This window comes from Chelonoidis abingdonii, chromosome 4 (genome assembly GCF_003597395.2).
Source record: "Chelonoidis abingdonii isolate Lonesome George chromosome 4, CheloAbing_2.0, whole genome shotgun sequence".
Lineage (NCBI taxonomy): Eukaryota > Metazoa > Chordata > Testudines > Testudinidae > Chelonoidis > Chelonoidis abingdonii.
Window position 1 is genome coordinate 46810098 of NC_133772.1, and position 17744 is coordinate 46827841.

At 40.0% G+C, this 17744-nt stretch overlaps 1 protein-coding gene across 2 annotated transcripts in view; it reads left to right on the forward strand.

The window, feature by feature from the left end:
• The window catches only part of USH1C (USH1 protein network component harmonin), a 108286-nt gene extending 99109 nt beyond the window's left edge, over nucleotides 1-9177 (forward strand). The window contains exons 20-22 of one of the 2 annotated variants that reach the window (XM_075065120.1): nucleotides 182-291; nucleotides 1311-1366; nucleotides 7368-9177. In XM_075065120.1, the coding sequence (XP_074921221.1) occupies nucleotides 182-291; nucleotides 1311-1366; nucleotides 7368-7380 (179 nt within the window). In that variant the 3' untranslated portion in view covers nucleotides 7381-9177. Of the gene's footprint in view, nucleotides 1-181; nucleotides 292-1310; nucleotides 1371-7367 lie in introns of those variants that run through there. The other variant, XM_075065121.1, reaches the window with a different exon arrangement.
• The last annotated feature ends 8567 nt before the right edge of the window (nucleotides 9178-17744 follow it).

Below are 17744 nucleotides of genomic sequence, written 5' to 3' on the forward strand. Positions count from 1 at the left end.
GCTTCCACTTATTTTCATTTACAACAAGCCACCTTCTCTGCACTACTGCAGTGTACATCTAGGAAAGTTTTCAGGCTAATTTACATAGGGATGTTTGTTGAATGTGTGTGAAGAAGCAGCATCTGGGAGAGAAGTCTGTGACAGAAATGATGTTGCTGCTATGGTATTTTTGCTTCACCAGGAGGCATCGTGAAAGGAGATGAAATAATGGCTGTGAATGGCAAGATTTTAGTTGATGTGACGCTGACAGAAGCCCAGACAACTCTAGCCAAAGCCTGGAATGTGGGCGGGGTAAGTGAATGAGTGTTTTCCCCCTGAGAAGTACACAGCAGCCACACAAGTTGTCTGGTTTAAATGTATTCTGCTCTGGGCAGTTCATGGTAAGTCTTTCCAAGATGTTAACACTGAAAATGAATTGGGAAATGTCAAGGACTTTATCACAGAATCATAGTTTTATCTAATCCTTCACAATGGATGCACAAAAAACTAGTGTTTTGGCTACAGTGAGAATCTTCTAAACAAGAATGATATCACGTAATAAAATTGCCCAGTGCAGGGTATAAATGATCATCCTAAGAGTCTGATACACAGCAGTGGAGAAAATAGTTGTTGATTTTGAGATGTATTTCAGAATTAACCAGCTTGTTAAATCACTCCTTAGACTTCTGAGACGGACTTCAGCCAGTATCAGATAGATCTTTTTCCTGTTGCCCTTCTCCCTCCTAACAATAGATTCCTCCATGACTCTTCTCATGATATTGCCATGTTGGTACAGTAGCCTTCCCTCTGCACCTCCTGCTATGTGGAGTAACCTCTCAATAGATCTCTGACTCATCAACTTTCCACCTGTGAGGTTGCTTGGATGTGTCTGAGGGCAGAGTTTATCCCTTTTATGTTTAATCCTGATCTGGTTGAAGCTCTCTGTGAAAGTTCCACTTTCAAAGGGTCATGTAACGAGAGAGAGAATTACCTGGCTGCTTAAGTCTCTCCTAACCAGGGCCAGCTCCAGGCCCCAGCACGCCAAGCACGTGCTTGGAGTGGCATGCCACGAGGGGAGCTCTGCCGGTTGCCGGGAGGGCGGCAGGCGGCTCCAGTGGACCTCCCGCAGGCATCCCTCTGCAGGCACACCTGCGGGAGGTCCACTGGAGCCGCGGGACCGGCAGACCCTCCTCAGGGACACCTGTGGGAGATCCACCGGAGCCGCGGGACCAGTGAGCGGCAGAGCATCCCCCGCGGGGTGCCACTTTGCTTGGGGTGGCGAAATGGCTAGAGCCAGCCCTGCTCCTAACGATAATACATTCTTTTTACAGGATTGGATTGACTTAGTCATTGCAGTGTCTCCTCCAAAGGAATATGATGATGAAATGTAAGTGTATACATTCTGTTTCCCCAGCAGTTAAACAGCTAGTAACAACAGACTGGCTAGTTTGCCTTTTAACATACAGATAACATTACTAAGGAATATTTGTCTATTTTAACTGTTACTGTAATCCACATGCCCTTCTGTATTCATGGTCATTAATTGCCTTCCTCATAGATGTTATTATACACTATAACAGTGGTTCCCAAACTTGTTCCGCTGCTTGTGCAGGGAAAGCCCCTGGCAAGCTGGTACAGTTTGTTTATGTGCCGCGTCTGCAGATTTGGCTGATCGTGGCTCCCACTGGCCGCGATTCGCTGCTCCAGGCCAATGGGAGCTGCTAGAAGCGGCGGCCAGTACGTCCCTCTGCCCTCGCGGCTTCCCACAGCTCCCATTGGCCTGGAGCAGTGAACTGTGGCCACTGGGAGCTGCGATCGGCCAAACCTCTGGACACAGCAGATACACAAACCAGCCCGGCCTGCCAGGGGCTTTCTCTGCACAAGCAGCAGAACAAGTTTGGGAACCACTGCGCTATAAACTTCCTTCTTCAAGCCTGAGGATTTAATTATTTCTTATTGGACTGCAACTACTATACTTGGCTAATTAAATTAATTAGTCACTTGGGGGGAATTTTCAGAAGTGCCTTAATCCCATTTTCAAAAGCAACTGGGCATTCACTGAGACTAAGGGGGGTATGTCTACATTTTGAGCTGAAAGGTATAAATGCCACCTTGAGGAGATATAGTGCGCTAGCGCTAATTGAGCTAGTGCACTCAAAACAGAGTGTAGCCAGAACGGCATAAGTGTCAGGAAGGACTAGCTGCCCCAAATACATGCCTAGCACCTTGGACGGGTACGTACTCAGGGTGGCTAGCCCCTCTCACCATTTTAGCTGTGCTCTATTTTTAATACACTAACTCAATCAGAGCTAGCATGGGTCTCTTTCCTTGAGCTGGAATTTGACCTCCATTGTATGCCAGGTCTTAGAACAAATTTTGAAAGAGAGAGCAATTAAAGACGTAGAGGTCAATGGTAACTGGGATAAAAGACAACATGGTTTTACAAAAGGTAGATCATGCCAGATCAACCTGATCTCCTTCTTTGAGAAGAGAACTGATTTTTGTAGATAAAGGAAACAAGAGATCTAATCTACGTGGACTTCAGTAAAGTATTTGATACGGTTCAGAGTGTAGACATTCCCTTAGGCTCCCAAGTACCTTAGTGAATATTACAAATATCTAAAGCAATGAGAACATGCAAAACAAATTGGTAGATTCAATTAAGCAAAGGACTAGGTGAGTTAAAACCAAATGGACACATTATATTGATACCAGTTGTTTTATTTCAGACAGATATTTTCAAAAACAGAGCTTTGTTTTCTAACTTGCCCCAGGGAGACATATTTGCAGACATACCTATGCCAAATGCACTGGTAATGGGAAGTTATATAATTCTTATTAAGCCTGATTTCCCATTGCCAACAGGGATCCAGATCCTCAGATGGTGTAAATCACAGTGGTTATACTGACTTCAGTGGAACTACACTGCTTTACACCAGCTGGTTTCTGGATCTGACCCAGAAACTGTAGTAAAAATGATTAATACCTATACACATACCAGCAAGCAATGAAATAACTTTCATCATTATTGTGTGTTTTCATATCCTGTACATTTAGCCCTACTATTCCCTCATCAACAATCAGTCCCAATACAAACAGAAAGGGGTTTGAAGGCAGTGCAGCTGTGTACAGACAAGGGTGTCTCCTGCAGCTGTAGCTACTGCAGTGGTGAATAGCCAGATCTGGGTTGATACATACTGTTTCATTGTGAGGATGCATTTTTTCCAAAGCATGTGCATGCCTGTGCATTGCATGCTTCAGCCTGTCTTCTTACCTGGATCTCGCATGGTGTATTGGTGTGTCCTTTGTGCCTTTACCTTGTCTGATTTTGCTAGAGCACAAGAACTTACAGTTTAGAACTATAACATTTAAACTATGTTTTTTAATAAATTGTATTCGTGATCATAATTGAATTAATAATTATTATTATTTATATTACAGTAGCAACTAAAGATAATAACAAGGATCAGGGCCACACTGTACAGGGATATAATAAGAGAGAGTAGCACACACATTTGGGCCTTTCTCTGGGAGGGAATTAGAATTAACTTGTCAAAGTAACAAAAAAATTTATATTGCTTTAGCTCCTTTTTGATATGCTAAGCAAAACGTGTCTGGTTACATGCATCTGTTTTAGGCACTCGTGGAGCACCAATCACTGTACTATCTTCCAAAAATTAGTAGGGCATTTTTTTAAAAATGTTTTACATTAGAAGTGTAGGACAAAAGGTTACATGTTGTTTACACATGTGAATTGTTACACATTGCTAGTTTACATAAGATAAGACAAATTGTACAGCACCACTGGCTTGGAGATGCTAATGAATATCTGGGAGCAGAATCTGGCCGTATCCCTTGACCAGATTCTCATCTGATGTAGATCAGCATGATTCCATTCACTTCAGTGGAGCTACACTGGTTTATGCCAGCTGTAGATTTGGCCCTGGGTGGGTGACTGGCAGTTTTCACTGTTCTTGCCTGACATGCATTTTGTCAGATCAGCACGATCAGCACATTTAGAAGGCTAAACTTTCAGGTGTGCTGAGCATCCCAACTCCAGCTGAAGTCAGTAGGAATTGTAAGTGCTTTGAAGCCATAAAAATCAGATCCTTAATCTATATTGAAAACTGACAGTGTTTAAGTGCATAACTTCAAGATTTGCACAGTTATCATCATTTATGAACATGTGCATGTTTTCTGGGAAAACAGATGAAGAAGTGTAGGGATAAAAGGAGAACAGCTAAATGCCCAGCAGAACAAAGAACCATGCAAAGAAAATTAAAATCAATAGTAAAAGGTTCTTTAGCCATATAAGTAAAAAGAAAACCTGGAAAGAAATGGGACCTCTAAGCACTGAGGACAGGATGGAGATTGAAGATAATCTCTGTGTGACCTAATATTCAGTGGGAGTTAGGCACCTAAATACCTTTTGAGGGGCTGGGCCGAGATCACTATAGAGACCCAGGAATCAGTAACTGACTGAATCTAAGGGGAAACTGAGACACTAGCAGGGTCCATTGCCTGGTCTGAAGGGACCTAGTTACCCTTACTCAGGGCTGTTCCTAAAGACACACTCTAGCCCTATGCAGATTTAGTTTTTATCTGAGATTATGAATGTGACAGTCCATTTAACTGACTAATAGTAATATCCGAGATAGTGGCTTATCTAACATCCCATAAAATAACGTATCTAAGTAAGCCTGTTACAAGCAGGTTCATCTGGCAGAGACAGGTACAGTGGGATTTGATGGAGCTACGGTTCTTTCCATCAGAAAAATTCTACCTTACCTAAACAAAGAGTTGCATTTTATGTGTATTGATGGCAGCAAACAAGTTCCCTCAGCAAACAGACATAATGCTTCCTGCTGAAGGAAACTGTTTTTCTATCTAATATGTCTGTCACCCTAGTTAAATGCCTGTTGTACAATCAGACCCTCCAGGGTTCTGTTACAGTAAACTGGAGCTCATATTTGTTTGACATCAGTGTGATTCCATGCACATTTGATTGTTGTTTGTGTATCATGGTGCCTCTCCTGATTTTTTTTTCTCTTGGTCTTTGGAATAGTTATCATTCTTTCCACCACAAAACAAATACTTGTACGTATGCACACACACATATAGTTTGATCCTGTCAGTTCTGAGTGATCTCATGCCCCAGTGGTCTCCTCAGAAGGGGCATACTTGCTTGCAGGATTGGATCCTCACCCACACAGACATGGGAGAGCCTACTGTTACATAGGCAGTTGTGAAAACAATTACATGAATAATATCTCAGCCCCACTTTTCTTATTTTAGGAATTTATAGTTATTTAGGCAACTAAAATTACTACTCCCATAAGTCCAAAGAACAAGAGTTACTATTAGCGCTGTTGATTAATTGCAGTTAACTCATGTGATTAAATCCAAAAAAATTAATCACATTTAATCAGTTTTAATCGCACTGTTAAACTATAGAATACCAATTGAAATGTGTTAAATATTTTTGGATGTTTTTCTACATTTTCAAATATATTGATTTCAATTACAACACAATATACAAAGTAGACAATGCTCACTTTACATTGTTATATTTTATTATAAATATTTGCACTGTAAAAATGGCAAACAAAATAAACAGTATTTTTCAATTCACCTCATACAAGTACTGTAGTGCAATCTCTTTATTGGGAAAGTAAAACTTACAAATGTAGATTTTTTTGTTTGTTTGTTAAATAACTGCACTTAAAAAGACAATAATGCAGAACTTGAGCCTACAAGTCCACTCAGTCCTACTTCTCGTTCAGCCATTCACTGAGACAAACAAGTTTGTTTACATTTAAGAGAGATAATGCTGCCCCCTTCTTATTTACAATGTCATCAGAAAGTGAGAACAGGCGTTTGCATGGGACTTCTGTAGCTGGCATTGCAAGGTATTTATGTGCTAGATATGCTAAACATTCGTATGCCCCTTCGTGCTTCAGCCACTGTTCCAGAGGCTATGCTTCCATGCCGATGACACTCATTAAAAAAAAAAGCCTTAATTAAATTTGTGACTGAACTCTTTAGAGAAGAATTATATGTCTCCAGCTCTATTTTACCCACATTCTGCCATACATTTCATGTTCTAGCAGTTTCAGATGATGACTCAGTACATGTTGTTCATTTTAAGAACACTTTCACTGAAGATTTGACAAAAAAATGCAAAGAAGGTACCAATATGTGATTTCTAAGGAGAGATACAGCACCCGACCCAAGGTTTAAGAACCTGAAGTGCATTCCAAAATCTGAGCGAGATGAGGTGTGGAGCATCCTTTCAGATGTCTTAAAAGAGCAGCATACTGATGTGGAAACCACAGAACCTGAACCACCAAAAAAGAAAACCAACCTTCTGCTGGTGACATCTGACTCAGATGATGAAAATGAACATGCGTCGGTCCGCACTGCTTTGGACTGTTGTCAGCATGGACGCGTGTCCTCTGGAATGGTGATTGAAGCATGAAGGAACATATTAATATTAAGCGCAGCTGGCATGTAAATATCTTGTGACGCCGGCTACAACAGTGCAATGCAAACACTTGTTGTCACTTTCAGGTGACATTGTGAACAAGAAGCAGGTAGCATTATCTCCTGCAAATGTAAACTTGTTTGTGTGAGCGATTGGCTGAACAAGAAGTAGGACTGAGTGGACTTGTGGGCTCTAAAGTTTTATATTGTTAAATTTTTGAATGCAGTTATTTTTGTACATAATTCTACATTTGTAAGTTCAACTTTCATGATAAAGAGATTGCACTACACTATTTGTATTAGGAAAATTGAAAAACACTGTCTTTTGTTTTTTATAGTGCAAATATTTTATAATAAAAAATAAATATAAGTGAGCACTGTACACTTTGTATTCTGTATTATAATTGAAATCAATATATTTGAAAATGTAGAAGACATCCAAAAATATCTAGATAAATGGTATTCTATTATTAACAGTGTGATTAATCATGATTAATTAATTTTAATTGCTTGACAGACCTAGTTACTATTCATATTATACCTTGGTGTGCCTGTCAACAACTATTCATGCCTCATTGCCTTTTTATTGTGGGCCTGTTTCTATTACTCCGCTGTCATTCAGTGATTGTCCCAAGAATTATCCTTAACTGCTTCTCAAACTCAGTTTATAGTGCAAACTTTCTGTATGCTTTTCATTCATGGTTTCTCTACATATGATTACAGCCCCTAGAAGGACTGAGGTAAGACTTCTCTTGTAGGTCTGCATGAAGATTTTGTGGTCATTCTCTCCGTAGTTAGATAAAATGCAAACCAAAATCAGCCAGTTGTGATTTCATTATTTTATATGGTGCTTATCACAAAGTCCTAAAGATGCATTCTAGCTAATTGTTTCTTTTCTATTGCAGGACTTTTTTTTAAAGTAAAGAAGGTAAAGCTGAAGAAACTAAGTCTGTGCCCCGAAGAAAGCTGCCGATTCATAAATATCAAATCAATAACTTTGCAAAATCTATTTTTATATGAGAGAAATATGATTTTAGACTGTACAGAGAATTCAACTGGACTAGAGAGAAACCTCATATTTAGACTCTTTGGGCAACTTACGTAATTTCATGATCTTCCCATAGATCCAAAGCAACGTGGTTATAGGAGAAAGATAATTTCTGAGAAATGTTGCCAACGCAAAATAGTTTATTCTATAAAATCTATTTTTCTGTAGGGTTTGGGGGCCAAATTTTGAAAACTGGCCTCCGAAAGTGCACCTGCAGTTTGCCTAGAAATGTATATCAGTATGCACAGATGGGAGGTTGAAAATCATATACTTTCTCTCAAGCAGCTTCATAAGTCAGCTTGGAGGGGGCTGACTGGCATTTGTACCGTATATATTGTATTTTTCTAATGAGGTCTGAGGTGTCAGTCTTTGTAACTCCTCTTAACATTAATAGAGATTATCCTTGTAAATCAATCAGAGTCCAATTCTGCCTCCCTTACACACACACACTGAAATTCACCATTGTGCGGAAGACCTAGACCATTGGTGGGCGAACCACAGCCACTGGGAGCTGCGGGCGGCCATGCAAAGGTAAACAAACTGGCAACCTGCCAGTGGATTACCCTGACAGGCCGCATGCTGCCCACCACTGACCTAAACTGATTTTGAATGCTTGGGGAGGAGCTTAAATGGTGCAAAGGATTTATGCTGATTCTCTGTACAGAGGTAAGTTTCATCCATTGCATAATAGCTTAGTCAGCAAGGATTCCCACTGAGGTCAATGCACTTGTTCAGAATGAGGTACGACAGCCTGAGTATTGCTAGCAAATCAGGCCCTCAGGTATCAATGGGTGAAGAGACCCAGTTAAGGATATCCTTACTCATGTGATTAGTGCCCAATGAGACTATTAGTGTTAAGGGTGCAGGATCTGACCCAAAATACAACCTCATATTATTAATGACTCAATGTCTTTAATTAATATTAACTAATATTAGATTATAGTAACTAATGTGATTCTAAAAGAAATTGTCTGATAAAATTGTACTTTTTAGAACTTGTTCTGAATCTCTTTTAAAGCCATTGAACATTTCTTGCAGTAAAATTTCATCTTGCCTTCCTTAGATTACCCTAAATAACAACATGCACAGAGATCTAAACAGTTTTTAATTTCACAGACATTTTAACAACGAGAAAATCAAGCAGAAACTAACAGATTTTATTTCTCAATCAAATACTTTCGTAAATAAGTGCAAAATCTTGTCATATTCAAGCACCCAGTAGATGTTAATAACACAGAGGGCCTGATCCTTGGCACGGTAAATTGGTTTAGCTCTCTTACAGAATCAGCCCCTATATCATCTAAATATTCCATTACATCAGATTTCAAAAGACACCTAAAATAAAGACATTACATATATTCATATCTGTATATTGCATGTCATGTTGTCTTTAGTTTTTCCTGTCTAATTTACCAAGAGCTGAAGCCCATAGTTTACACACGCTAGAAATTTTATCTGCTCAAGGCATATGGGATCGGGCCCTAAATGTATAACATGACAAAATAACAAAGTATTAATTTCAAATTGAATCGTAATGGCATACCACTATATACACTGATTATCTTTAAGTGTGAGCTGATCTCTTTGGTTTCACATGCAGTAATCTATCAATAAACCAGTTTATGTATCTGGGTAGGATACATGTTAAAATCACTCTCTTACAAATAAATAGCACAAGAATAAAATTGATTGTGCCAAACACGAGAACTCCTATTTCTTTTTTTGCACACATCTTGGGGGTATAATAGCAGATAATAGCAATCTGCTGAGGATACAGTTTTTCCAAGCCAATCTGGAATAACAAGCTTCTTTGCAGCAAAACAAAAACGCTTCAGGGGGCTGGAGGGAAAGTTGTTGATGGATAGATGGTGCTATTGCTGTTCTGAGCAGCAGTAACCCTCTCCCAGATTTTCAGATATGCCCAGTTGCTTGGGGACATGCTACAGAGTTCAGCTGCTCCCTTCCCAGAGATGTAGAGTCCCAACCAAATGGAATAACCTAAGCATGCCAAAATAGGGCCAAGAGGGGAGAATGCAACACAGCATGGTCCCTCTTCTGCTCTGGCTCCTCACTTGCCACATGTTGCTTCCCTCTGCACTGTCTAGTGAAAAGTATCATGCCACCTAGTGATCCTATCAAAAGTAGAACACTCAATATACCCTGAGTGTATCCTGTGACACACTTGCAGCAGATTCAGTAGTAGTATACTGAGATTGAGGGCCCAGCTGTGATTAGTGCCCTAGGCACTGTAAAGACATATGAAAGAGAGACCCAAAGAACTTACAATCTAAGTAGACAGGACTAGACACGGTGTGAGAGAGAGGAAATATGTCCATTTTTTATTTCAGATGAGAGACTGAGGCATAGAGAATTAATGAACAAGATTACCTGGGAAGTCTTTGGGTCAGGGCCAGCTTTAGGCCTGTTCCACCAATTCTCTCGAATCAGGCCCCTCGCCTAAGAGGGCCCCACGCCCAGTGAGAATCCCTTCCCTGGCTAGAGGTGCCTTTTTAATTTTTTCTCACCTAGCGGCGCTCCAGGTCTTCGGCAGCACTTCGGCAGGGGGTCCTTCAGTGTCACCAAAGACCTGGAGCAAGTGAAGGACCTGCTGCCAAAGACTCAGAGCACCACCTGGTGAGTACAAGCCCCATGTGTTTTTTTAAGTTTGTTGTTTTTTTTTAGTCGTCCCTGCCGGGGCCCTGTCGAAACTGTTCGACTTGCATCCCACACTTCCTAAAGCCGGCCCTGGGTGGAACTATAAATTGAAACCAAAACATAGTTCCCTAGCATAAGACCATACTTCCTCTCCACTTCTACCTAACCAGCTGATTTATTCAGACATCACTTAACAAGGCATAAGAGGCAGCTGAGAAAACAGCATTTCTCTGAGGGGTGTTATATTGCCATCCATCACTGATGTTTGAGCACTGGTTTCTTGGAGGAGGAGTTGTATCCATTAGTTCTGATTCAATACCTTGCTGGGAAACATGGGAGCACTCAAAAGAAGCTGCTGAAACTTCTGGAACCTCGTCTGTTTTTAACAATTGGACATATAGTGTTTTCTTCTTGTTCATTCTAGCTATCACAAATTTAGGAGCTGAGTCATTTCTTCACCTCTTCTAGCCATTCATGCTAAAGATCCTAAGCTAGAAATAAATTCAGTTTTCAAGCAGTTTTTTCACTGGATACATCTTTATGCAGAATTTTCCAAGGTGTTTAAATGAGTCAAAGGCACCATTTGAACTGCCATCATATTGTTTCCTGACTGCTGTAATAGGTTTTACATGATTACATAGCTCATATTAGGGGATTCCTGTCCTTTTGTAGATGAATCAAACCAGCTACTAGACGACTGCAGTAAGTTAAATTGGACTTTCTTTTTTATCCAGCTGAGATATGGTGTCTTCTTTCAGAGTATGGAAATTCTGATCAGATACACTAAATAGCAACAGGTCTGAGTGCTACACGAACAATATCACATGTGTGTCTTAACTGCCTTTAGCATAAACTTCTCTTCTTTTTTTTTTTCCTTTACTCAAATCTCAGAGGGAATATTTCTAGTTTCTCAGAGCTGTTTGTTTGGTTAAGGCCACTATCACTCTCTGGAATAAATAGTCCAAGGAAGATTTTCTCAGAACTGTTAGCAATCATTCTTACTCCCTCAGGAATTTCCTGGCCCTGTTAATCACAGTTGTCTTCAGCTCATCCTCGCACTCTCTGAGCTGAAGCACGAATTGTGGCTTCTCCATCTGCTTTGTGTGTGTTTGTCGCAGACAAAGTATGTGAAGTCTTATGGATAGAAAGCATAAAACTTTGCTATGTTTTTATACAGCACACAGCACTAAGAAGCCCTAATCAGGGCCCTGAGGCCCCACCACAACACAAATAATATTTTTTAAAAGCACAGTTTATCTATAGCTGTTGCATATGATACATATTTCCCTCTGAATATGCTTTTTAAAGAGGTCATGCCTCTTTAAAAGCAGTATTTTTATATATATATATTATGCACACACACACACACACACCTTGTGGGGAGCTGTGTACACATCAATATGGTAGGCTCCTTTAAATTGGTTGCATTCGTTCATAATACTTGGAATTAAGTAGCATTTTCCTTCCAAGAATCTCAGCACTTTGTAAACGGTGGGCTAGACTGTCAGTTTGTAGAACTGATAAATGAAATTGTTTTTAATTGTTCACTTTATTAATGTAACTTCTGTTCACCATTGACTACACTTGCCTGCATTGTAACTTCTGTTCACTGTTTGCCATATTGTAATTCAAACCCCATTTTAAAACGCTCACTCCATTTTGTAAAAGCTTCCTCCAACCTTCATTTTTTGCAAACCCTGCTGTAATCTTATTAGTTAGTTTAGATGTGTGAATGAGGCATGTATGGATGATAAAATCAACCTCCAGCCCCAGCCTGTCCTGATGAGGTGAAGTTCAACTACCAACGGCTGAAGACCTAGACAACAGTGAAACAAAGTAAAAAGCATCCACCCTAAAAAGAAAAGGACAAAAGAAACAGAATGAAGAATCAAGCGCAGGTTCAGTGAAAAGTCAGCCTGCAATTGACGGCGTGATCAATCCAAACCCAAAGGCAGCGTGACACCCAAGACTATAGACTTTGAATCCAACTAACGCTGTAAAAAAAGGTGAGATAAGACACTTGGGTAACATTCTGCTGCCAACATGGAGCCACCTGCTGATTAATTAACAACAGCAGAATGAAGCAACTCCATGAACTAACATAGGAAAAATCCTATAAAGCTGGACTCTGAAGACTGAGGACTTGAGTCTATGGTTCTGCTGCAGCCTCAGGAGCATCAGGGCACCTACCCGGACTCGGCTCACTCTTATGTACAGAGTACCTGGCCAGATTCTGTCACAACACTTAGGCTGGTAACTATATATCTACACAGAACTTGTAGATGATGTGAAAGATATATATATATATATAATCATAGGAATAAGTAACCAAACAACATTGTTTGCTGTTATCTTTTATTTTATTATGGTATTTACAATAAATGTGACAAATGTCTTGTCCCCTTTAAGATCCTGCTAGTTTTTATTGGTATAACAAGTTTATACCATTGCCCTGAACAAGGGTTGTGTCACCTCAGAGGCCAGTTATGGCTCCCTGATTCTCAAAGCAGCCACACTGAGGCTATGACAGTTTCATATATGACACCTGATGTATGTGGTCCCTAAGAGACTGTCATCTGTGAATATGAGCTATGTCAGCTGTGAATTGGCAAAGCTGTGCCAGGGCAGTTACTGCAGAAACCAGCTCTAGCCACTTTACATTAAAGGAGAGTTCCCCGCCACCTGGGAAATTGTCAGCTGGGTTGACATAGCCCAATTCTGACCCCTTTGCACCACTCAGGCAGCAAAAGGGGGCTAGCACCAGGCCTGAGAATCTGACCCACTGAAACGCTATTTTTCCTTTTTCAGAAGGAACTGGTCTTGAGACTCACCAAGTTTGTAACCCCAAAGTCCCCCTTTTGTCACCACAGGTCAATCTTGGTAGAATCTGGTCCCAGTGTCTAAATGTTCCTTCAGTGTTTATCTGCCCACTTTATCCTATATAATTGTTCCTGTTGTCAGCTGATTTCTGTGTGTCTTCTCTTTTTACATTAAAGATTTTCTGTTTGCCGGAATCCTCATGTGGAGGTTTGCATTCTGGAGAAACTTTGAGCGGGCTATTTGCTACATGCACATGCGCAGGGGATGCACATTCACAGGGGATCAATGCTCATTTTTGTGCAGAAGACTGAAATTATAGTGTGGCTGTTTTAATGAATTGTGTTTTTCACTAGCAGCTTTGGGTCCCCAGGAAATGCCCTTCTACTCTGTTTCCATTTATTTTTATTCTCTATTTTCCCTTTTTTTTCTTTTGTGCTTCTCTTCTTTCCCCTTCTGTTTTCTTCTCTCCCTTTCTCTTCTTATTTCTTTTACGATGTTTATTCCTTGGTTACTAGGTGAAGATTTGTTCCTGCTCCTAACAAAGTCAATGGGAGTTTAGCCATTGACTTCAGTAGGACCAGAGCAGATAGTTAGAACCAGACTCATAAAACCCAGACTCCCTTACAACACCTCAAATCACAAACCTGGATGGGATTTTCAAAATCTAAGTCATTTAAGAGCAAAAGTCCTCCTGACTTCCAGTGGAATTTGTGCTCCTAGATCATGTTACGTGCTTTTGAAAATCCCTAGCCCATTAGCTTTTTGTTTATTTCAGGTCTGCCACAACAAGGAATTAACATAAGAAAAATAGTATCTGTCCTTGAGAGACCTGCAAAAATATTTTGCATTCTTGTGTGCCCTCTGCTGGAACACTTGGGGCAAAAAACTCTGTTCCTAGAGTTATGTTAACTTTATGATTTCAGAGAAAAAAGATATAGTAGCGTGGTGTGGTCAGGAACTATGAACATTTGTAGTAAGTTATCTCAAATAGCCATGGCCTTTTCAGCTTTCATTGAAACATGACTGGAGTAGAAGAGAAACTGCTAACTGGAAAAGGAGGTGGGAAAGCCATTCACAAGATTCTAAATAAAATGAAGGGAGGCAAAAAGGAAAAAGTATAAAAAACACCTCTTTGAAAAGTAAATTGTGTTCAGTACTGAGAGGATCAAAAGACCAGAGGCAAAACATAAATATGACCTTAGATGTGTCCTAAAATACTTGTAATAGGTGCACTGCAGACTGGCAGCTGCTGGATAGCTAAATGCTGGCATTAAATGTTGACTATTTAGCTATTTGGAGAAAATACAGCATCTGACCCACCGCGGTTCTATATAGATTTTCCAGCAGTGGAAAAACTCAACACATAGTTACTAATATAGTGGATATCACTTGTGGGGGATGCAGATTTGAAAGGTTATTTACATTGGTACATAATCATGGCTAGAATCTGCTTCCTGTTTACCAGGCAATGACCATATCGTGTGACTAATAAGGCCCTGATCAAGCAAGGAACTTATGCACATGCTGAACTTTAGGCCCATCAGCCATCAATCAGTTGAAGTCAATTGATTTCAGTAGGACTATGCACATGCTTAAGTGCTTTACTGGATCAGGGCCTAAAGTCCAAGGACAAAGTCTATTAGGCCAGCAAGTGCTTATTATAAAGAGTTGTTATGGTTACACTTAATTCTAAATATTTGAATTTTAAGTGAAAGTAGAAAATGAGCTGAATTTAAATTGAATGTTTAAAAAAAAAAGTTTCTTCCTCCTTCCCCCATCTTCCATTTCCTCTAACTACTTCCCTTCTCACAAGTTAGCAAAACTCTTCAGCTTCAAGCAGCTGCAAAAGTATTTTGTTTATACTGTGCTTAAAAGTGAATTTAGGAGGGAGAGAGTGGGTCAAAGAGCATAAATACAAGTCTGACAGTTGTTCTTCGGACAAGTACTTTTGCTGACCTGCAGGGGAAGGGAGCAGGACAGAAATCAAGAGTTTAACTCCTTTTTAAAACAAAGTTTCTCTTGCAGTACTTTTGAGAGGGACTTTTTGTTCTGTCCTTTCTGGAAGTTCAGGAACAGAATGTGAGCCTGCATCTTTGTTTCTGGCAAACAGCTTGAGAGTTCTGAGCACAGGTGCCAGCCAGAGCAGGTGGATTTTAACTACGGCTGTGTGAAAAATATTTCATCAAAACTGTTTGACAGAATATTGGAGGGAGGGGTTTTCAAATGACAACTTTTTCAAAAAGTGTCAGCTTTCTGAGCAAAATTTTGATTTTTCATCAAAAAATTGAATATCCCAAATTGAAAATGTTTTGGTTTTTTGACAAAAAAAAAAGTTCAAAATCTCCATGGGAAGGGGGGATATTTTCTGACCAGCTGTAATTGTAACAGCCAATGGGAATAGAGCAATTTGCATGATCTCATTATAGTTATTCAGAAATAAGTGTTTCTGCAAATCCCCGAATTCTAGTTCACACTGGCTGTTGGCCAGTTAGAACAGAGGGATTTGCAAAATGTGCAAAGATAATGCAAATCAGACAGTCCCCAACCAACCACAGTGCAAGGAATGAACTGCATAACTGGGGGTGAAAAATTGTAGAGTTACTAAGACAATTCCATTCCAGTGCAATGACTTATAATGTAATCATCATGTCCTGCATATAGATAATCATGAATGAAGAGAAGATGACAGGATGTGTCAGATTTAGAACTTGCATCATCTTAAATATAGTGCTCTTGACTCTGGATTGTTTTCTTCAAAACCCAGAACAGAACCCTTCCCTTCACCTATCACATGGTACATCTTTGTTAAGGAGAACTGATTACTCACACTATACTTTGCTCAAAGGAATTCAGGAATACTGCAAAGAAATTTGAGTGCATGTGGCACCAACTACAGAAAGTTGGTGGTAGGAAAGGAAGATCAGCAACGCAGAGAATGACAGAGGCAGCCCAATCTATTGGTACTACATAGAAACAACAGTTTATTCAACTCATATATGAATGTCTTGACAATCACTGTAGGATTGACAGATCAGTGCAAAGTAATATGTAAAATATTGTTCTGCGTGGAATAGAAGATCTAATTGCAGTGGCATTTTACTTTATTAATTTGCATCGGAAAAGGACAACAAAAAGTGCGGAGTAGGGAAGAGCGTAAGAAGAGGCATTGTTTGAGGGGGAAGGCTATTTTAGATTTTAAGTTGCCTGGCTTATTGCTGGTGGGTTTCTTACATCAGACTTTTTCTGCTATATTGAAAGCAACTGAAATGCACCACGAAAACAAGGAATGAAAAATACCTTCTAGATTATGAATGTTGTTTTTTAAATAGTTAACTAAACCAAAGTGTAACTGAACAAATATATTCAAACTATTAACATAATGGACAGCTAAGTACCTAGATATAGGGATTAAACAGACAAAAATTCTATCCTAGTTTACACCGGGGCAACACAACTGAATTTTTATATGACATGCAATTTCTCTAGAACTATGAGCGGAGAAGCCAGAATGGCCCAGGGAATCAGGCCCAAAAGTATTTATTGTTTATTGCTCAAACATTCTCTTAATCAAAGACCACTGACCAATTGCAGAACTTAAAGTCAGCTGTGTTGCTCAGGAGGAAATGAGGATGGAATTTTTATCTATAATATGGTACCCATCACTGTAGTAACTGAGCATCCTTGACCCAGAATAGGAGGTGTATCTGGGTAAAAAGGGATATGGCCAGCATTCCTCTATGCTGTGGCAATCCCTGGTTGCTGGAATGGACCATTGGGGTCATAGGCAACTGGGCATAAGTTAGGACAGCCATGACTGGCTCCATGGTGAGAGAAACATAAAGGTGGTTTAAAGTCACCTGTGCTTCCCCACACATTTTGGCCAGGACAAAATGAACTTGTGCTGTTGGCATACCAGTGGCACACATGAGAGAGTCATTACCTCTCGATTGCTTTCCAACTGAACACAGTGTGATCTTGCTGTCTTCACCATCCTGCTGTGACACCATAGATGAGAAACAGACTTGAGATGATTATACAAGCAAAACTCCTTCCTCAGCTGAACCTTGGAACATGACGCCTCCTTTCACATTCTGATAGCTAAACACAGGCACACAGAAAATTTCCACTAACCGTTGTGTCACCTTCTTATCATAGAATCCAGCTCTTTTAAAAGAACACAGTGCCCATTAATTCTGTAAACACAAATACTCCATTCTACCCAGAGCTTTAGAGAGGGATGTTTATGAATCTCTGGAAGTGACCAAGCTGATTTTACAGATGGATTGATCTTGCTGCAGGTGGATCTGAAAAATCATTCTTGGGCACCACCATCAAACCCATGACCAAGAAAATGAGTCTTCCATGCTCTTTGAAGGCAGAAGGAAACAGAACCTGCATGTATAGTTACAGTGAGCCTGGGGAAAGCACTTTGACACAGGCAATTTACAGCCACCAGAAAGACAAATTTGGAACCAGACGCATTCACAAATCTGGAGCAAGATCAGAATCTGAAGTTTGCACCATTTATATGAGCATTTCAAAAGTTCGCTGCAATTTCATATATGCGGGCAAGATGTTTTTGTCTGCATTGTGCTTACTAGCCTTTTGCTGGTGATTCAGGTTATAGTCTACAGGCCCTGGATATCCAGATGGATGGAATTAGTCTGAGAAGTGCTTGGGGCTCTGCCAGTCATATGACTTGCAGGAGAGACTCAGCTTTTACAAATTACTCCATAAATTCTGGCAAAAGCATTTTCCT